We start from the raw sequence: 20,846 nt of genomic DNA, 5'->3' as shown, positions 1-20,846 counted from the left end.
CTCACTTTCCACACAGCTTTATTCATGGAGAATTCAAACGTTGCTCACACAAGGAAAAAACAAACAGAAAAATACAAATGTCACTGCGTTGGTTATGGCACATGAAAACGTCTCCGTTCTCCACTTTACTGGAACTTTTGAACAGTGAATTCTGATGTTTGTGAGTCGCCTGCAGAGCTTTTACTGCAGGACAAATAAAAAGCAACAGTGCATAGACGGACATTTATGGCTGAATCCTTTCCAGATGTCTGCACATGAATGCGTCTGATATAAAGTTTGTGTATTAATAATAAGCGTTACACATCTGTGTGTCGGCGTTGCACATTTGCTGGACGTATTTGTAAATGTTGTAATTCTTCGTGAAAGCGTTCACGTCACATTTTATACTAGAAGGTTTATAAAAAAATAAATATCCATTTGTTACGGCCAAAAAATACGATTTGAAAACATCCAAGTAAGAGGGTTGCAAAAAATAACATAGAAGGCTATTACTCAAGTGCTAAAGGTTACAGATGGTGTTAAAAAAGTAAAAGAAAACATTTCATAGACAATGAGTGTGTTTATGTTGCTCTTGGACGCGGAGATGTGTTGATGACTGCACCGACACGCAACGCAGTATTTCAACTACTCCAATACGAGAGCTGTAAACGAGGCGTGTTCATATTTCTTTGCGGTCACAGTGGTGTATCCCTCTGAGATAAACCTTAGGACAAGAACGAGAGGGTTTGCTGAGATATTCCGTATTAATCGATCCTCCCGCCACAATAAGAGACCACAGGATTAAGAGAAGGCATGATACATCAGCAACATGTCTTAAATCAGATAGATGAGCCTCCGCTTGTACCTCTCGCACCACTTCCTGACAAACCTTTGAGGAACAAACAGAAAGAATATGTTCAAATATCCTTTCAGACTTTCTTCCCTTTTGTTTGAATATGTTACCTATTCAATTTGCCGTCTGACTACTTGTCTTTTCCAGCCACCTTGGTTTGATTCCCTATTGATCATGAAAGGAAGAAGGGTAAATAGTTTATTTATTTATTATTATTTCATGACCTCTTACTTTGTAACTGTAAACAGTTTTGGAACTACTTTCCCTGAAGAAAAAAGTCCCCATGAACTCAGTCTGTGTTCGGTTAAGCATCCAGAGTCATCAGGACAAGCTTTCGAAAGCTCAACGCCTCACTAGCTAGCACCAAGCACGCTAATTCTAACATTTATACCGACGTTATAGCGACTGCGAGCTCACAAGTCGCAAACAAACAAGTGAACCATTCACAGACAACAAATATGGCTGCCGGAGCGTGCGTCACCTGCGCTTACCTCGAGTTCAAGAAGTGGGAAAATCCTGTCTAGCACCATATAAGAGGAGCCAACACACAAAGAACACTTATTTACAATAGATAGAAAAGGACGTGTGGATAAAAGCACGACTGCCTGCTCTGTCAGTGTGTGTGTTTGTGTGTGTGTGTGTGTGTGTGTGTGTGTGTGTGTTTATCTCTTGGCGTGGCCGGCGTAGCTGTTCTCGATGCACAGCACGACATAGGCTTTGGAGCAGCTGTTGGCGCTCTGCTGCAACAGGCTGCCGCTCTGCAGCGAAGACGCCATGCCGCTGACCGCCTGGTTGCCCACGCGCCACATCTCGCACAGGCTGTCGACGTGGCCGAGCCCGGCGCCGGTCGACCCGTGCCACAGCATCTTATCTGGCCTGGGGTTGAGGAGAAAATGTAGCGTGAACGTTTTGGAAACTCTAAATGTTGGAGTCCTCACCTGAGTGTTCTCTGTACTAAACCCTCTGTATCATTGCTCTGCTTCACTTTCTCAAAGTCAACCTTTGCGTGTTGGATGTTCACATCGGTAGGTTGGATAGGTTGGTTTCCACAAGCTTTTAAGCGAGTACACTTCCACCGGTCCTCTGACTCACCATGTGCTGTCCTTGAGGACGTCTTTGCCGTCGAAGGAGTAGATGGGCACGTTGTCCTTCATTCGGCCGTCATTGAATATGCCGTCCCAGCTGTCAAACAGAACCTCGTCCTGACGAAGATGAGACAATCAGTACAGTGTTTGTGCTAAGCTAAGCTAACCAGCTGCTGGTTGAAGCTTCACATACCTTCAGGTTGACGATGGGCATGCGGTCCCTGTCGGCCTTGCGGACGATGCTGTGCAGATCCTGGAGTCTGGCGGAGAGGAAGGCCCGGAAAGTCCCCTTCATGCCGATGGCCTGAGCCTGAGTGAAGCACAGGAAGTCTGCGCCGCGGATGCCCCGCATGGAGCCGGTCTGAGGGCCGTTCAGGGCGATGAGGTGGAGCTGTGGGAACACCGACATGCTGAATTGTAATAATCCATTCTACAGTAAAAACCTAGAGCAGAAGATGTGCCGGTTTAAAAGCGTCCTCTCACCCCTGGACCCGAGGTATGGTGGTGGACTGGAGTCTGGGGCACGGGAGGAGCGGGTCTCCTCTGGGGAGTGACCGGGTAGCGAGCGTCCGGGTAGGCTGGACGTTCCTGGGCCGTGTTCACTGAAATCCTCCCGTCCGGGTGATTTATCCGGTCTGAGTAACTAGGAAACCTGGGATCGGTTGGGGCTGGGAACCGCGGATCCGGCTGATATCGAGTGTCGGGTTGGTGTCTGGGATCGGAGTGGGTCGGGTGATGCTGGTCTGGATGATGCCGGTCCGGGTGATGCTGGTCCGGATGATGCTGGTCTGGATGATGCCGGTCCGGATGATGCTGGTCTGGATGATGCCGGTCCGGATGATGCCGGTCCGGATGATGCCGGTCTGGATGATGCTGGTCTGGATGATGCCGGTCCGGGTGATGCTGGTGCCCGGAGCCGCTGTGGACTGGAGTCTCAGGCGGCCTCTGGGAGTCGTGGGCGGCGGTGTCGGTGTTGGGGTGGTGGTAGGGGACGACTGGTGGGGGCTCCACGGCCGCTAGCTCGTTACCCTGAAGATAAATACATATAATATCAGATAAAACACGAGGCATCGTATGCTCTGAAGAAGAGGACAGAGGAAGAAGGACACTCACATCCTCACTGGGCAAAGCAATGTAGCTCCCGAGCTGAAAAAAACAAAAAGACAACTCCATAAATATACATTGGAAGTATTTTTATGTCCCTCCTGCTGATTAAAAAAGTTGTTTTTGTGACCTGGACTTGGCGAACTCCATCTCGGACGCGTATGTAGAGATCCGTTTGTTCGATGATGTAGACCAGAGCGCCTTCGGGCTGTCTCCTCGCGGTGGCTGCCATGGTGTCATAAGACCTCAACACCGTCACCTGCACACAAGCACCCCAGAGTCAATATATGGTACATTGTTTGATAATAAAAAGGTGATAAAGCGGATAAATATGATGGTGGAAAAAGGTTTTCTCACCCCTGAAGAGTATCCAGGTTGTCCGGGCACTCCAGGTGGTCCCGGTGGGCCAGGAATATTGATAGCTGTCAATCAAAAAGAGGACAGAATTAAGGCTTTAATAAACGAGAGGAAAAGGTTGCAACACCTTTTAAATAAAAGGTTTGAGGAGATTTGCTACAGCTAGCAGCAGCGCTAGCTCGCTACAGCGGGGAGCTAGCAGCAGCGCTAGCTCGCTACAGCGGGGGTCACCCACCGGCGGCAGTAGCGGCTTGTGACCTGACTAACGGTTCATGACTCACTCTGCGTGCCCCTGTGAGCTCCAGGTAAGGACGCTCCTGGAGGCCCGGGCGGCCCCGGGGGTCCAGGTTGCCCGTCGTAGCCTCGTCCCGGTTGACCCGGTGGCCCCTGAGGGCCCGGCGGGCCGACGATGGAGTCTCCTCTTGGGCCCTGATGGAGCCAGGACAGAAGAGAGGTGTTCACGTGTTTATATCTGGCCTTCTGGGAGCAGGAGCGTCATGTGTTTGCGACGGGGTCTTACAGGAGGTCCGGGCTCCCCAGGGCCTCCGCTGCCCCCGTAGCGGGGGTCGTAGTATCCTCCTGCCGGCTCGCCTTTCTCTCCTTTGAAGCCCGTTTCACCCTTCAACTCATTCTGCGCACATGAACATCCAAAGACGTGTCATCAGAAGTGCTAACGATGCTAACAGGTGAGCCGCAGAGCGGAGGCTTACCCTCAGAGTGTAAAGGTCCACGCTCGGTCCGGCACCTGCACCACACACAAAAAGATTTGAATTGATCCTTTTTTAAAAACGTTTCACTTTTCAGCTTGGCGCAGACGAAGAGGCGCTACCTGTGATCTCCAGCCGCCCCGCTGGTCCTCGATCTCCTTTTTCTCCTTTGACGGCTACAAAAGGATGAATCAGCAGCTTAGTGACAGCAGCAGCTTCACATGGACAGATGTGTAACTAGTCCCTCATGGTGAGGTTACCTGGGTAAAACCTGGAGTTATCCTCGTAGCCCTGAAAGAAAAACAGAGAGGATCATTCACATCACTAGCTGCAGCGTTTAAGTACCTCACACTACTTTTAATTCATGAACATTTAGTTTATTTACGGGACAGAAACATACATACATATATACATACATATATATATATATATATATATATATATATATATATATATATATATATATATATATATATATATATATATATACATATATATAAAAATATAATCCTTACTCTGATCCCGTCGGTGGGGAAAGAAGGTCCTGGAGGTCCAGGAGGACCCGGAGGACCTGGAGCACCCTGAGACACAACAACAAATATTGATTCCAAAGAAAATGAGACTGAAATTCAACCTCAGTGGATTTTAAAAATCAAATCCGCGACACTCACCGCGTAGCCGGATCCATATCCAGAGCCCGAGTCTCCCTTCTCTCCTCTGACGCCGTTCAGCCCTGGGCGACCCTGCGAGGGTGAAACACGAACACGCTTAAAGCCACGGCGTTTATTCAATGAAAGCTTCTGACCGTGTGGACTCCTCGAGGCGACTCACAGGTCTTCCTGGGATCCCGATCTCTCCCTTCTGTCCGGAGGGGCCGTACGGACCCTGCAGGAGACGGAGACAGTCATTCACCTGCGCTGATTTGACGCGGTTATCACTCACAAAGTGCGGAATAAAAACAGGGTACGCACCGCGGGTCCCTCGGGGCCGGGGAGTCCGACATCGCCCTGTGAAGCAACACACACACACACACACACACACACACACACACACACAAAGTGAACAACGGCATTTTAGGGAATTAATCCCTCAGATGTTTAAATTCCTGCGTGGAGGTTTTTACCGGCCGTCCTGCCAGACCTCCGATGTACTGCGGTCTGCCGTCAGCGCCCAAGATGAGACCGGGTTCTCCCTTCTCCCCCTGAACGACACAACACACATCAACGAAGAATGAGGCGTTCACTTTGTAAGGCGAGATATCGGCATCGCTTTTCAAAATAAAAAAGAGGAAAAACAAAAGTTTTCCTTTCAATCTGAGCCATAAAGTTGCAGAAAAACACCTTGAAATGTTTTCCAGACTTCATACTCTCTCTTTTATATTCATCTAAGGAGAAAATATTAATATCTTAAGATAACAAAAGACACATTTTATCTGAAGTTTATGAGATAGTAAGTCACGAATTTGGATGGACAGCAGGCAATTCAAATGGACAATATTATATGTATATAACGAACTATAAATATTACATAAATACAATTAAGGTAAAATATGTCTTTATGTTCATTTTGCATCTCATTTTTTAGTGGTTCTGCATATCTTTGTGGTTTTCTACGGGTCTCTCTGAGGGACATTTTGCAGGTGAAGGCCAAGAAGAGAATGAATAATGAATAATTCAGCATGCATTATCTTACTTTAGAAGCATATCCTGGAGAACCCTTATCCCCTCTGTCTCCTTTTGGTCCCGTGGGCCCCTAAACATAAAAAACACATATTACACTGACTCTCGTCCATTTTGTCACATTAAATGTAAAACCTGTGACATTCATAAACGCTGCGTACCGGGAATCCTGCTCGACCCGGAAGGCCGTTCCCTCCCTGGAGGAGAGAGAGAGAGACGGCATGAAGGAAGAGAACCAATGAAGCGAGGACATGGGTTTAGTGTGTCCGTCCGCTGAGGTCAGAGGTCACTCACCTGCTCCGCCTCGCTCCAGTACAGGTCATTATACTACAGCAAGACAGAGTTAGGCCGTTAGTGAGGCGTGGACACACAGCAGGCAGGCAGTGACCGTTAGTGAATATGAGTAATCAGACGTTAATGGAGGCTCAAAGGGTTAAAGTCACTCGTCACATGTTACGTGGACCTCAGACTCACGTCGCTGGTCTGGTAGATGACCTGTCCTGGAGGCCCGGGAGGCCCTGGTGGTCCGGGCAGCACCCCGTCTCGCCCTGGCAGACCCTGCCACGAGAGAAAACCTCCATGAGAGCAGATTGACGTTGACGTGTATTGTATTAAACGTTCTGCACATGACTCACCGGCTCTCCTCTCTGCCCTGCGGCTCCTTTTTCACCCTGAAAACATCAACACGAGTCATTTAATTGTCTGCAATATGGCATGCATGAACCACAAGTCCCAGAATGCCGTCTGCTCTCATACCGGCTGTCCGGTGAACCCGTCGAGACCCGGGATCCCAGGGGCCCCTCTGGCTCCCTCTGATCCTTTGTCTCCGTGGTTCCCTGGCAAACCCGGCCGACCCTGAAAACCACGACGACACATTAACGACAGCGGAAATATCGCTCCTTAATAATGGTAACGGCAGCAACGTGTGTGTGTGTGTGTGTGTGTGTGTGTGTATGCAGGACTCACAGGTAGACCTGCGATACCGGGCGGACCCTGAAAGACAGAGCACACAGAAACATGAGGCAGAGGGTCAACATGGAGGGGTCAACATGGAGGGGTCAACATGGAGGGGTCAACATGGAGGGGTAAGGTGAGGGCGTACCTGAGGTCCAGGTGGGCCACCAATTCCAGGCAAGCCGTTGTTGGTCTCGTATCCATCCTGGTGAAGCTGTGAGGAGGAAGAGGAGGAGGAGAGGCTTGACAAAGTCCTTCACACTCCAGAATAACATTAAAATAAGAAGCTTGAGTGTAAATAAAAAGAAAAATGATATTCAGCGCTCACAGAATATTTAAGTAAAGTTCATAAAACACACCTTTGACACGTTACAGAGCGCTATGTAGTCTGCAGGAATGGATAACAACCTTTAAACTAGCTAAAAGTAACCTGAAAACAACTTAAAATCAACCCAAAACAACCTTACAGTAACCTTAAAGTACGTGTGCAGCCTCTGTGTGCGTTTACTCACATGACCAAAGCGGGACGGTGGCCCTGGAGGGCCAGGGGGTCCCGGGGGTCCGACTGGTCCCATTGGACCCGGAAGACCGGCCAGCCCGCCCTGCCCCGAGGGCCCCGGCAGCCCGAGGTCACCCTGAGCACCCTGGGGTGAGGAAGGACACGTTTGACTCCGGTTTAGAGACGTTTAATGCAAGTGAGGAAGAAGAGGGTCGTGCAGAGAGACGTGTGCAAAACCACAGAACGATACCACAGAAGAAGAGAGGAGGGGAGCACCTGCAGGTGAGGGTGGAGGAGGTTTAAGGGCGACGTTAAGCGGTGAAAGGTTTAGGAGGAAGAACCCAGCAGAGCAGAACCCCCCAGTACCTGAGACCAGTACACACCGTAGAGGATGGAGCAAAGTAAGAAAACAGGCCCGTGAAAAAGTTGGAGTCTTGCTCAGTTTGCTGGAGGACAGACCCGCCACACGCTTCAATTAGAACAAGTTGAAGAACAAACATCAACATTTAACTGTCCAGTATTGAAATCACCTTTTCTCCAGGTGCTCCTGGAAGACCATGGTCACCCTGGTCACCCTGGAGGGGATTCACAACCAAACGTTTTAGTGCGAAACCTGAGAGAAATGTTTGAAATCAATCTGTACTTTTCACACCTTCTCTCCTCCGGATCCATGAGGCATCCGACCAGGAGGACCAGGAGGACCCTGCAGCACACACACACACACGCACACACGCACACGCACGCACGCACACACACACACGCACGCACGCACACACACACACGCACACACACACACGCACGCACACACACACACACGCACGCACGCACGCACGCACGCACGCACGCACACACGCACGCACACACACACACACACACACACACACACACACACACACACACACACACACACACACACACACACACACACACGCACACACACACACACGCACACACACACACGCACACACAGTGTTCAATACCCCGTCAGTGATGTTATCATGACTCATCATCACACGCTGCCAAAACTAAAAAAAATATTCACATTGAGAAGCTGCAATCATCCATTTTTGGATCATTTTTTATTGAAATCATATGCGTCATCTGAACTCACAGGTAGACCGGGCACCCCGTCCTGTCCCGGTGGTCCCGGCGGTCCGAACGCTACCGGGCCGTTGGGCCCCAAAGCCACCGAGACCCCGGGGGGGCCGGGAGGCCCCGGCTGGCCTGGAGGACCGCGAGCCCCCTGATGACCAGAACCACAGTCGTTACGTCATACTTACATAATCAAAGTCTAAAGGTTTCAGTTTGATGGAGCGACGGCACGAACCCGGGTTCTGTCCGACCCGAACCCGGAGCCCTCCATGTCCAGGAACGTCTGAGGAGACAAGTGAAAAACGTGAAAACTCTTGAATCCTGAGAGAACAAAGGAGGCGTTTGATTTAAAAAGCGTCGGGCGTACCGGGTGGTCCCCGGTGCCGGGGCCCGGTGGTCCTGGCAGACCCGGGGGGCCTCTGGGGCCCGGCTGCCCGTCTCCGAGCTCACCCTGGAAACATCACACGTTAATACACTGAATACACCTTCTTTAAATATATGACGTAATAATGCATCCCTCAACCTTCTGGCCTTTGGCCCCGGAGGCTCCTGGACTTCCTGGTGCACCTTGTGGCCCGGCGGGTCCCTAAGGGGGTGGGGGGAGGGGCAACATGAGTCCACAACTAATTCAGCTCAATAGCAACATGTGGATGTGTGCAGGAGAACCAGAAGACGCTTACAGCTTTCCCATCCTCTCCCGGGTCGCCCTGAAAGAGAGCGAGAGAACAGTGAGAGAGGAACGTTTGCGAAGGGAAGAAGACGTTCTGTACTCACGGGTTCTCCGTCTTCTCCCGCGGGCCCGGGGGGCCCCGGGGGTCCGGACACCTGGTTCACCACGGAGCCGTCCGGGAGGGTCCGCGTCTCCGCTCCGGGCCCGGCGGGGCCGGGAGGGCCGGGGGGCCCCTGAGCCCCGCGGTCGCCTTTATTGCCGGAGTATCCGAAGCCGGTGCTGCCCTGTGGGTCGAGGAGAGGAAGGGGTTAAATGTTGGTATGAGGGTCTCCTGTCAGGTTAAATGTTGGTATGAGGGTCTCCTGTCAGGTTAAATGTTGGTATGAGGGTCTGCTGTCAGGGTAAATGTTGGTATGAGGGTCTGCTGTCAGGGTAAATGTTGGTATGAGGGTCTGCTGTCAGGGTAAATGTTGGTATGAGGGTCTGCTGTCAGGGTAAATGTTGGTATGAGGGTCTCCTGTCAGGGTAAATGTTGGTATGAGGGTCTGCTGTGAGGGTAAATGTTGGTATGAGGGTCTCCTGTCAGGGTAAATGTTGGTATGAGGGTCTCCTGTCAGGGTAAATGTTGGTATGAGGGTCTGCTGTGAGGGTAAATGTTGGTATGAGGGTCTCCTGTCAGGGTAAATGTTGGTATAAGGGTCTCCTGTCAGGGTAAATGTTGGTACGAGGGTCTCCTGTCAGGGTAAATGTTGGTACGAGGGTCTCCTGTCAGGGTAAATGTTGGTATAAGGGTCTCCTGTCAGGGTAAATGTTGGTATAAGGGTCTCCTGTCAGGGTAAATGTTGGTATGAGGGTCTCCTGTCAGGGTAAATGTTGGTATGAGGGTCTCCTGTCAGGGTAAATGTTGGTATGAGGGTCTCCTGTCAGGGTAAATGTTGGTATGAGGGTCTCCTGTCAGGGTAAATGTTGGTATGAGGGTCTCCTGTCAGGGTAAATGTTGTTCTCCTGGTTTCTGCATCTTTGTCAAACCTCCGGCTTCAGGAGAGATCAGTTAAAAGAAGAAGACAAGAAACTCCTCAAGGTGAACGTACCTTTGCACCTTTTTCTCCCTGAAATAAAGACAAACACAAATATTAAGAAGGGTTCATACGCAGTGTGACCAATGGATTTACATGACTTTAAACCAAGTGTCCATGAGCAAACAGTGTGAAATGTGTGTGTAAACAGTAAAAAGTGATAAAATGTAGTATTTAAACTAACAATGAGGATTCAAAGCATACAGTAAACCTTAAATGACTCAAATGAATGAGAGACAATAGTTTGATTAAAAGAATAAACATTCATATAGATGTCTGTTTGTATGCTGCAGATATTTTGAGCCTCTTTCTTTTAAAAGCAGATTCATTATTTATAACTGGGCGTGAATGAACGTCATGAACACATGAATATAACACATTTACAGGACTTTTACTACACTTTGGGGGTTTTCTACCTTCTCTCCGCCTCCTCCACCCTGAGAGGAGGAGCTGGAGCTGGACCCGGACTCTCCCTTCGGCCCGGCGGGGCCCGCGTCCCCCTTTGAGCCTCTCTCTCCTCGCTCTCCTTTGTCACCTTTCGCTCCGCCGGGACCTGGAGGACGAGTCACATGAGGAACACCTGGACTCAAGACATCGTGCAGAGAGGACGACGCTCCAGACAGGAGCAGAAACACGAGGAATGTCACAGGACATGTTCATTTATAGATTGGGCAAATTCATGAGAAAGAATAAAGAGTCCAACTGCAATTATTACAATAAGAAAATGCAAAAAAAAATCACAGAAAATGTGCACATAAAACGAAAAGATGATGCGTTTGCGTCAGTTTAAGGCTTTTCTCAGTTTAAGGCTTTTCTCAGTTTAAGGCTTTTCTCAGTTTAAGGGTTTTCTCAGCCGTCTGGCGCCACCTGGTGGACACATCTGGACAGAGGAAGCAGCGAAGCTATTTGTTCTCCTTTTTGACTTTTCTATTAATACCAAGAACATTTGCACATGTATATTTACTATTTGTATTGACAGTTTTCAGTTTGGTAAATATGTATTGCTTGGGAAACATAACTTATTTCAAAGGTTGTAGGTGCAACAGCTGATAAAAGTCAGAATAGTGATGATTTGTTCTATGAATTATTTACAAGTTCATGGCAAAGCTTGGTTGGATATTGTTGGATGCCACATCAGACGCAATATCATCTGAAATAACGTAGATTATGACCTTAATAATTAATAAAGTCTCTCATGAGGTTCTTCTCTACTTATGTGAGCACTTCTCTGACTGTCCACCAGGGGGAGCTGACGGGTTTCACATGGCAGATTGAAACCCTGCAGCAGAACAGCCCTCAGGTTCAGGTCCAGACAAGCAGCCGTCTGCACATACTGATGGATGAAAGTCTCCAGACGCTTTGCTGGCAGCGGCTGCTGTGTGATCACAAACTTCCATGACAGCTTTTCCCCGACGGTCGACTCGGCCGCCGAACGCCGAAGGAGTGCAGTCGTAAAGCGGCGCCAGCGATGGCGATGAAGAGCTTTTACCTGATTCTTTGGTCCTGGATCCACCCGAGGAGATCAGAGGGGGCTCAGGTACCGGCCGCAAGGAGGGAGGCGTCGTCTGCAAACACGACGCAACACTTTAAAATGGCTTCAACGCCTCGCCATCAGTTTACGTAGATTATTTCCACATTTTAAAAAAGAATTCAAGCTGCAACTTAAAGTCTTTAATTATGTTTCACTCAAAAGCTACAAATAGCTTCATATCAAAGATATTTATTCACCATTTTCCCCTTCAGCTTTACTCTGGAGACTCTGAAAGAGTATTTAAAAACACAAACTCTCTCCTCATTCATTCATTTCAAATTAAAATCAAGAAATGCAAAGACAAACCTTCACCGTGTGTCCCGTCCGTCTCCTCTCTCCATCGCCGCTGCCGAAGTCTCCAGACGCCTGAAAGACAGACAAAGACGTCACACACACACACACACACACACACACACACACACACTCAGACACTTTGCATTAACTTAATAAACCGGGTACTCACAGCGTCAGAGTCGTCCTCGTCGTCACACAGACGCTCGGCCGCCCGGTGGTTTCCCACCACTTTCAGATCTGCAATCTCGCCCTGAAAACACACACAGGGAAGACATTTTGTTTCTCCGTGACTCATCAGGACATCAACTTCCTCTGAAATCTCCAAAGAGATGGAAAACATGGGATGACTCAGGGCAGAATAATGCGTCAGCTGTCTTTGAATGATCTTATTCTGTCTCTCTGACAACACGCAGGCTTTTGGAGTCAAGGTGGACGTCACGGCCTCAGAGACGCGCTGTGTGCTTAAAATGAAGCTTTTTAGCATTGATTTGGTCCCAGAGATGCAGCTCAGAATACAAAACTTCAAGTCTCTTCATGACTATATTTCCTCTCCATGTGAGCTTCACCTGGGTCACTGCGTGGGTGCACGCTGAGAGGTCAGAGGTCACAGATTAAAACGAGGTCAAGTGATAGATTTACAGCAACGAGAAGGGTTAAGTCTGCCCTTCCTGTTGCCTAGCGCGTCCCGGACCTGCTCCGAAGAGCCAGGGGGAGACGCTGAAGGAGGGATCTGACCCGACGGAGAGGTCGTTCAAACAGCCTCACACCTGCTCTTTGAGCACGCTGCGAATTACTCGGGCTGCTTCAGCTCCCGTGGGCGACATTTGGAGGAGGAATCTCGGCCGGTGTTGATTCAAACAGCTCGAGCATTTCCTCTGCCGGCACCCTGGAGTTCACGGTCGGAGATAGACTTCTCCTCCAAATGCTCAAGTGTAAAAGAGACTCTACAGTCGGTAAATGTTGAATATGTTCCTATTCCGTGTTTAAAGGTCATGCTATGAATGCGTGACAAAAACACACTCCTTCGTACCTTCACCTGGCGTTAAAAACCTACCTGGAACTTGTCCGCGTCGGCGCCGCCCGCCTGCCCCACGAAGATCCCCGCCCCGGCGTCCAGCTCCATGGGATCCGGCGAGCGCTCAAACTTCACCACCTGCGGCTCGGAGTCGCATCCCTGGTAGAAGGTCACCTGCTCCTCGAAGACCGACAGCGAGAAGCGGCTCCAGGTGTCCACCAGGCTCGGCACCTCGAAGCCGGCGGCCTCGTACGAGGCCTCGGAGTCGGGCTCGGTGTAGAAGAACTGCACCCGCTGGCGGCCGGAGCGCACGGCGCTCAGCTTCACGCCGATGTACATGATCCTCTGGGGCCCGTCGGTGATGGAGAAGAGCACCGAGGCGGCAGGGGTGGAGGGCTTGACGTGGAAGAGGAGGGAGAAGTGGCGGTGGAAGGGGTTGGGCACGTGGGCCAGAGCCGGCTGGCCCGACGCCGCCGCCGAGGAGAAGACGTAGGCGGCCTCGCCCCTCGGCCCGTAGGACCGCGTGATGGCATCCGGCGGCGGGTCTCCGATGAGCTGGAGCAGAGAGACGCCGCTCTCCTCTGCAGGAAACAAGACAGGAAACAGGAAGTCAAGAGACAGATTGGTTTTAGAGTTGGACACGAACTGCATGCACATTTTGTCCTTTCTGTGGACTCCAGGAAGGTTAGCGGGCGCTAACGCGGCTAAGTTATCCAGTTAAACTAAACGACAAATCCTTTTTACTGCAGTGAGAATGGATGGAAAAGCTGCTTCCAGTTCCCATAGACTCAAACAGCCCAAGAGACCAACAGATCACGCTCTCATAAATCAGCGTCGCCGGGGAGAAAGCGGTTTGTCATCGCGGATTCACGAGAGGAGACCAGGAAGTACAATGTGTGCGTTAAACGGTCGCGGGGGTCAGAGGTCAGGAGGGTTTCTCAAGGTTTATTAATGATGTGAAAGTATTATGTTCAGTGTCCAGTCAGAGGATGTAAAGGAAGCTGTAACTCGGACGAAAACCAGCTGCCTGTTAAATAAATAAATAAATAAATCATCACGCCGGGCACACTTTCATCACGCAAATGGAAAAAAATGTTTTGACTGGATAGTAAAAACCCAAATATCTAAAATGCATGTGACATGGGACCAAATTAAACACGAAATACAATTTATTTTTGGCAGATTTGAGCATTTAATTTTGGAAACTATTTTGCAGATAAATTTCCTGTTTAGGCCTCAAAGTGAGACAACAAAAAGAAAATCTCTTCTCTTTTTTCTGTTGGTTTCTGTTGTCACACACCTTTCCACATGAATCTGACCAACACTCATCTCCTCAGAACCAACTGCACATCTGCACTCGCCCCCTTGAATCCTCAACTCTTGCTCTCACAAACACTCGCTGCGTGAATGCCGGCGTTATGTGGAGTCGTCCGGCTCCAGCGGCTCCGGCCGAGCTGTGGATTCTGTGGGATTTCCTCCAGTTGGAGGACACAACTTCCCACTGAGGACACCTGCTATCGCTTCATCTCACATGTGCCAGAGCTGCTGCAGCTGTTGCACAACATCAGCTGGTCACATTATGCAGAATTCAAGCTTTTAAAACAATAATCTCAACCAGGAAGCTTCCTCTCCTGCAGCAGCACTGCCTTACAAACACATTCACATCTGGAAGCGCTCCAGTCCCACCACAGCGTTCCCACTAAGCCAGTTAAGGCTCCCACAAACAACAATGTCTGCAAACTATTCTGCTCCACACGCTCCTCATTTCTTTATCAGAGTTGCAATCTCAGTCTCAGCCTCTGAATTTAATTTTGTTTTTCATGTGAACCAAAATGCAAGATGATTAAAACAACGCGATATATGTTTTTACCTAATTTTTCTGGCTAATTTCAACCATTTAGCCCTTAATACACATTATAATTAGCTGAGCAGTTAATGCTATAGCATGCACTGCATATTAGATGATGCATGTGTTACATAGCATTTCATCTCAGCTGTTCCTTCCTCTGGAGGTTCTGTGAGCTTCTGTCTGCTCCTCTTCACGCCACCATGCAGCGACGTGCGCGGCCTCATGCACGCCGTTACAGCGGAGCGCCGTCCGTCTGTACGTTACGACATTCGACCCCAGAAGAAACCCGATGCCTGTTGCACCGTGTGAAGTCAAGAAAAAGATGCTGCCAGCGGAGAGCAGCTCCAACAGACAGATGGAGAGGAAATGCGTGTCGGGTGTTCATGGGAAAGACGACCATGAGGGACTCGAGGACGAAGCTCACACACACACACACACACACACACACACACTCCCAGAAGCCTGCTCGGACACAAGCCGTCAGATAAAAACTGAAATGTCATCGCGGCCCTGATGGACTCCTCCTGAGGTTCAGGAATGTAAAGTGCCTCCTCAGGGGAAGATAAACGGCTTCCCCTGGAGGCCGAGAGCCATTAAGACTCAAATAATGCTTTAAAAATCTGCAGCGGTCTCTTTTAATTGGCCCCAAAAAGCTGTTCATTCGGGGTCGACTGAGTTTGAATCCAGAGTCGCGTCCGCGTGGGGTCAGATCAGGTAGAGCGGAGCCACAATTCAATATGATAACCATGATTAAGTTACACCATGATATAGAATTATGTCGTCTAAATCGATAACAAGCACAAACTCACTTAAACAAATCTGATTACAGTAGTTTGATTTAACTATTTGTGCACATGCATGAGAGCATCGTCTGTGTATAGCTGGAAATATTTATAATTCTCTTGAAAAAAAAATCTGTTCATCAACCTGATAAATACATTTTAAAGACATTAAGACACAAAGAAACTGTTAATTCATTGTGAAAACCACAGATTCAGGTTGCAAATTCGTTGCATATAAAAAGTACTTTCTCTGACTCGAGGTTGCACATAAACACTGACGGGGTCGCCTGCAGACCGGACTGACAAATTGGCACATCTGCACAAGTAAGTATACTTTTATTGCGGTTATATGATGTGTGCTATGTGATGATCAAACCTGAGGGCAGGTATATAAGTGCATCCCACAATGCAATGCAGGTGGCAGATCACAGGATAACAGAAAACTGCAGTCTTGGTATTTTTGGAGGAGGACGTCGAGGCCCATCGAGACCTAAAATGGCCGAGTGCACGAAATGAAAACCTTCTCGTTCCTCGTCTATAATTACAACATTCATTTCTGTTCCGTGTGAGCGAACGTTGCAGAATAAAAGAACACTGCTCCTCGATCACAGCGCGCCTCAGAGTGTTTTACTTCATCCAGCTGAAGCTGCAGTCTGCATCTGGGAAAGTAAACTGCACTGAAAAGACAATTTAATTGTCTAAATGACATTTATTCGGTTCAGTCTGTTTCTCCAACTTAAAACATGTCAGGAAGCACAAATGTTTAGCCTTCAGGTCTGGAACATGCCAGTTAAACCAGTGGGTTTAACCAGTCACCCTCCAGCTGCAGGTCCACCCTCGTGGGACCGAACCGACTGGACTTCCCACGCGGGAACAGCAGAGTGGCATCAGCTAGCGCTTCAGTCGGAGGCGGCGCAGCTGTGCCATCCGCCGCTCCCCAGAGAGCTGTAATCCATGTTTGAAACACGGAGCGGAGAGCAAATTAAAGCCGGCTGACGGGGATCAGAGAGGAGTTCAGATGGACTTTACTTAAGATTTGCAATCGTCTGGTTTCTTGGCTGCGGTCCAACTTAAATATTGTCCTGGCCCGTTTCAACAGGCACGATGTGCATGTTTTACCTTCATTTCCTTTTCAGTAACGCATTTATTTCTTCCCAAACATGGGACCATGCCCTGCAGATGCTTGCAGCCGACGCAGCCAAAACTCCAAAGTGTCTCTGCAATAAAGATATTTTTGCGAAATGCATTTGGTCGATCTTCGTTTTGCAACTGCAGCAGCGAGTTAGCTTAAAGAATGAAATCAAAAGGGAAACAGCTCGCTCGGCGTTATCTGAAGCTCAAGCTGCCGTTTTGTTTTTAAAGAACTGTGAACTCTTCTTAAGGAGCGGGTAATTCCTGCTCACATAAAAGCATCCGTCCCACTGTGTCCCACTCTGTCTCTGCTCATCTTCTAGTGGGCAAAACACTTAATTACCACCCATCAAGTGTTACTGGTTAGAGTGGGTGGGCGACAGGCCGTGCCCTCTGACATCTGGCGGAGACTTCGAGCCGCCCAGTCTCATCCCGGTCACAAGGATCTCTTGTTACTCTCCACGACACCGCTGCCCTTTCTCCCAAACCCAACACACAACTCTCCCTCTCCCTCTCTCTCTCCCTCTCCCTCTCCCTCTCCCTCTCCCTCTCTCTCTCTCTCTCTCTCTCTCTCTCTCTCTCTCTCTCTCTCTCTCTCTCTCTCTCTCGGGGCCGACCGACTTCCCGCCCACGGCCGCCATCATGAATGCCATCCTCCGCGCCACAGATGGCCCGATTGTTTCCCACTCAGCACTAAATCCACACAGAATTCCTCGACCGGCTGATCAGAAATGTGATGGAGGAGATAACCCAGGACAGAAAGGAGAGAGTAGGATGTGACGGGAGCAATGGAAAGATTATTGTTCCACCAGAGCGTAAAGACAATTACATGCAATGTGCTGAACTAATGCATCTGGTATTGCCTCCAACATAATGTCCTTAAAACCCAGTGACCATGTCTGCTTTTGGCATGCATGAAGTCAAGCAGGTGTTTGGAATTTCCCACCCAATAAAAACAGCGTTGAGAACATTTAGGTCTCATATCCTGGACTGCGAAAATGTCCATTCAAGAAGCCACGTTCTCCACATCTTGTGTACACGTCGGAGTAAAACATTCAACGCACGTATGTGTGTAACAGTATGGTTTACGTCTGAGCTTAAAGGTTATCCAAACATGAACCCGACTCGCGGAAAATGACTGAACTATCTGCCGCTTCAACCCAGAACATTTACATGAAATGTTCCTGTGGGAGAACACATGATGAAGATGGTTTTCAAGTCGTGAACTTCATGCTGTCTCTGCAGCACGATTTATGACGCCAGTGAAAGAGCGGACAGGACGGGACGGGGCCCCGTAGCATTTCCTGTCTTAAGGGTTTTAACTCAGGGAAAAGGCTTCTAGGCTTCTGCAAAATGAACTTGGAAACCTTTAACTCGATGCAGAAAGTTATTTTAAGTGGTTTATGCAGCCGGAATAAACTTGGATGGACATAATCATATAGTAAAGTTGCATTTTCTCTCCTTTGGGCTTCAATATAACATAAATAAAAGGCCAGAAAGAAACTTCTGACAAGACACATGAAGGAGGCATTGAACTCAGACGCTGAACAGAAACAAACAGTAGCAACAACGACCGCTGGTTTCGCACGTTTCAACACATTGATTGCAGATTAATTATACTTTACATTAGTGACAACCATTTTCCACCCTCTAGGCGGGATTTAGATGTAATGCACGTCTTGGAGAGTCAACGTGCAGAGACTTGAACGCGCTTGAGTCGGAGCATTCATCACCGTAAACATGTCAAATCAATCCGCACCTACAAATGCAACAAAAATTCGACTTTGACAACAATGAAAGCAGACATGGTGTTTACTGTGATGGATGGCTCGAAGGGGAACTCAACCAGACGGAGTCGGTCGGGACAGAGAATAAAAAATATACATATATATCTTGGCGTGTGGCGTTCAAAAGATGTGAGCCAATCGGCTCTCTGCAGCGTGCTGCTAATCTCTGCAGAAGGCTTCAGGCTACATGAGCTGCTACTAGCATAACACACCTGACGCCCCCGGCAAGAATAATGTGTATTAGAGATAATGCAGAGTTTGATTATGTTATTAAGTCCCTGCAGGTTGAAAAAGAAAGTGCAAAAGGTTGTTTAAAAATGTGCAATTGGAAAAATTGTAACACTACCGTAAAAGTTGGGTTACGCCGCTACTACCGTCGGTGCACCGCTAGCTCCCCGCTGTCGCCAGTTAGCGCTTCCGCCAGCTCTCCGCTAGCTCCCCGACAACCACCGAAGGTAAAGGGACCAGCCTCGGCTCGACGCCCAACTCGGGCATCGGGGAGCTAGCAGCAGCTAGCAGGGAACTAGCAGCAGTGTTAGCTTGCTCCAGCGGGGACAACCATTGAAGCTAGGAGCAGCTTCTAACCCGACTTTTACGGCCAATGGGGTTTGAAAAAAAGGTGAGCTGTGATGTGAAGTATTTGTGATTGCATTAAAACATGCAACATCTTGTTTAAGGTGAATCACAAGAGCTAAAATGTGCGTTACCAAAACAAACACACACAAAGACGGAAACGCTCAAAACAAAAAAATTTAAAATAAAAAAATTGACAAAAAGTGACGTGACATCGGATTCAAAATGTATCACCAGATACATTCTAACCCGCGGGGGTTACCTTTCAGGTTACTAACTGACGCGCACGCCCCCTCGGGCAGCAGGTGGCAGTCCACCGGGAGGCGCCCGTTGTCCAGAGACGCCCAGCAGCTGTCCTGCAGCAGGAGGCAGAAGCTGCGGCAGGGCAGGACCACCGGGGGCGCGGCGGCGGCGGCGGGCGGCGGGCACCTGGGCGCCAGCAGGAGGCAGAGGAACCACTCGACGCTGTGGTGACACCGCGCGACCCTCGCGAGCCACGCCCACTCCTGGAGGACCGCCCCCGCCTCCGCCACAGACGTGTGGTTGAGAAAGTTAGGCAGCGTGAACAATTTGGCCCGTTTGCCGGCGCAAACGGGCCAATCGGAGGGCACCGGGAGACAGGACTGGTCAGAACCATGGATGCGACTATCAGAGGGGGTCGGCGGGTCGGCTCTGATCCCGGTTCCGTTCAGAGCCGGGACTTTATCACCTTCTACATCCGACCTAAGATCAGATCCGGACCCGTCCTCTAGCCTAAACCCAAACCCCGCCCCCACCCTCTGCTCTCTGAAGCGGTTTGCATTACCCGTGGTGTTAGGGCTAGCGCTCTCCGCCGTCACGGTCGGGCCTCCGTTAGTAGTCCAGGCGGTCGGGGTCGCGTCCCACGCCGCCACAAACTTACGGGTTCCCGTCGGCACGTCGACAAGTTCTTCCCCGACCCCGGATAAGTTGTCGTCCTCCTCTTCCTCCTTCGCCAGCGTGCCGTTGGACGTGGTCGCGGCAACCGTCGTTACTGCTGGCGGCGCCGGCGTCTGGGTGGCGGTGGTCTCCTCCAGAACGGGGAACCACAGCCAGGCATCCAGGCCCCCGGCACAGAGAACCAGGAGGAAGAACGACGTCCTCGACATCCTGCAACGCTCCTCCGAGTGTCTGAGCGTGCGGCAGCACTCCAGTCCACACAGTCCTCTCACTGTTTCCCAAAACGCCACCTGCTAGTCAGCCGGTCAGCAGTTAAATCCAAAGCGGTTCAAGGGCCACTTAGCATCCACTGAATGGAAACCAAGACATAGAAACTCTGCTCGCTGTCAGAGACCCTCCCACTCAATGCAAACTCATGAGAAAGCACTTACATGGGCAGGGGGAGACCCAAAGTGTGGAGGCAGGCTCAATGCGTCACTGGTTGCTCAAAGTTGCCCCAACGCACTGAAACTCCTCCTCTGTGAGTTGATGAGTGGGTCCCCTAAGACCTTGTCTGCAGCGCAGAGAAAAAGCATGCAGCGTTCGAGTTACCGCAACAGCACACCCGTTCCTGCATGGGAATAACCTCAGGGGAAAAAAGGAGTTTTTAAATATACACATGAGCCATAAAGGAGAGGTTTAGTTTGCATGGAAACGTACACGGGCATCAAGTTCAGAAGCAAACCGCTGAGCTGAGAAACAGGAAGTTCACAGTGAAGTTTGCAGAACATATTCTGCACAACAAGAGGTTGCAAGATGAATATAAAACGGTCACCAGGGTGGGAAAGACTCTGAATTATGAGCGTTATCTGGACTCGTGCACGTGCAGAAGTTGAATAACGAGCACTGCCGCCGACAGGTTCAAGATAACG

At 49.6% G+C, this 20,846-nt stretch overlaps 1 protein-coding gene across 3 annotated transcripts; it reads right to left on the bottom strand.

Annotated features, from left to right (window-relative positions):
• Window position 1: 1 nt before the first annotated feature.
• On the bottom strand, window positions 2-20,291 carry LOC137793943 (collagen alpha-1(XVIII) chain-like). 3 transcript variants are annotated; one of them, XM_068590410.1, is made up of 42 exons: window positions 19,823-20,291; window positions 12,935-13,476; window positions 12,050-12,130; window positions 11,893-11,952; window positions 11,545-11,620; window positions 10,472-10,608; window positions 10,071-10,088; window positions 9,084-9,263; window positions 8,990-9,016; window positions 8,833-8,895; window positions 8,677-8,760; window positions 8,545-8,592; window positions 8,329-8,460; window positions 7,870-7,920; window positions 7,748-7,792; window positions 7,601-7,663; window positions 7,231-7,362; window positions 6,867-6,932; window positions 6,731-6,757; window positions 6,521-6,619; window positions 6,400-6,435; window positions 6,239-6,322; window positions 6,059-6,091; window positions 5,926-5,961; window positions 5,778-5,837; window positions 5,209-5,286; window positions 5,057-5,092; window positions 4,917-4,970; window positions 4,757-4,828; window positions 4,601-4,666; window positions 4,346-4,376; window positions 4,208-4,261; window positions 4,089-4,123; window positions 3,899-4,009; window positions 3,660-3,807; window positions 3,379-3,443; window positions 3,152-3,280; window positions 3,031-3,063; window positions 2,401-2,946; window positions 2,111-2,308; window positions 1,925-2,034; window positions 2-1,708 (listed from the first exon to the last, which is right to left on the bottom strand). In XM_068590410.1, exons 1-42 carry the CDS (start codon window positions 20,142-20,144, stop codon window positions 1,495-1,497), a joined length of 4,482 nt encoding a protein of 1,493 aa, XP_068446511.1. In that variant the 5' UTR covers window positions 20,145-20,291; the 3' UTR covers window positions 2-1,494. The 3 variants fall into 3 exon arrangements, with proteins under 3 accessions (XP_068446511.1, XP_068446513.1, XP_068446512.1); XM_068590412.1 differs by having other exon boundaries at window positions 19,919-20,291; XM_068590411.1 differs by lacking the exon at window positions 6,059-6,091.
• Between the last annotated feature and the right edge of the window lie 555 nt (window positions 20,292-20,846).

This window comes from Clinocottus analis, unplaced genomic scaffold (genome assembly GCF_023055335.1).
Source record: "Clinocottus analis isolate CAN_PGR_092001 unplaced genomic scaffold, fCliAna1.0.p SCAF_24, whole genome shotgun sequence".
Taxonomy (NCBI): Eukaryota; Metazoa; Chordata; class Actinopteri; order Perciformes; family Cottidae; genus Clinocottus; species Clinocottus analis.
The sequence above is the reverse complement of the archived record's forward strand: the minus strand, read 5'-3'. Positions and strand labels throughout refer to the sequence as shown.

Bases quoted from the DNA above. Each gene is read 5' to 3' on its own strand.
- LOC137793943 (XM_068590410.1), bottom strand. From the start codon at position 20,144: ATGTCGAGGACGTCGTTCTTCCTCCTGGTTCTCTGTGCCGGGGGCCTG. The intron at 9,017-9,083 runs GTGAGTACAGAA...GCTCTCTTTCAG, and splicing joins CGGGAGAAGACGGAGAACCC to GGCGACCCGGGAGAGGATGG. The intron at 4,971-5,056 runs GTGCGTACCCTG...CGTCTCCTGCAG, and splicing joins CCGGCCCCGAGGGACCCGCG to GGTCCGTACGGCCCCTCCGG.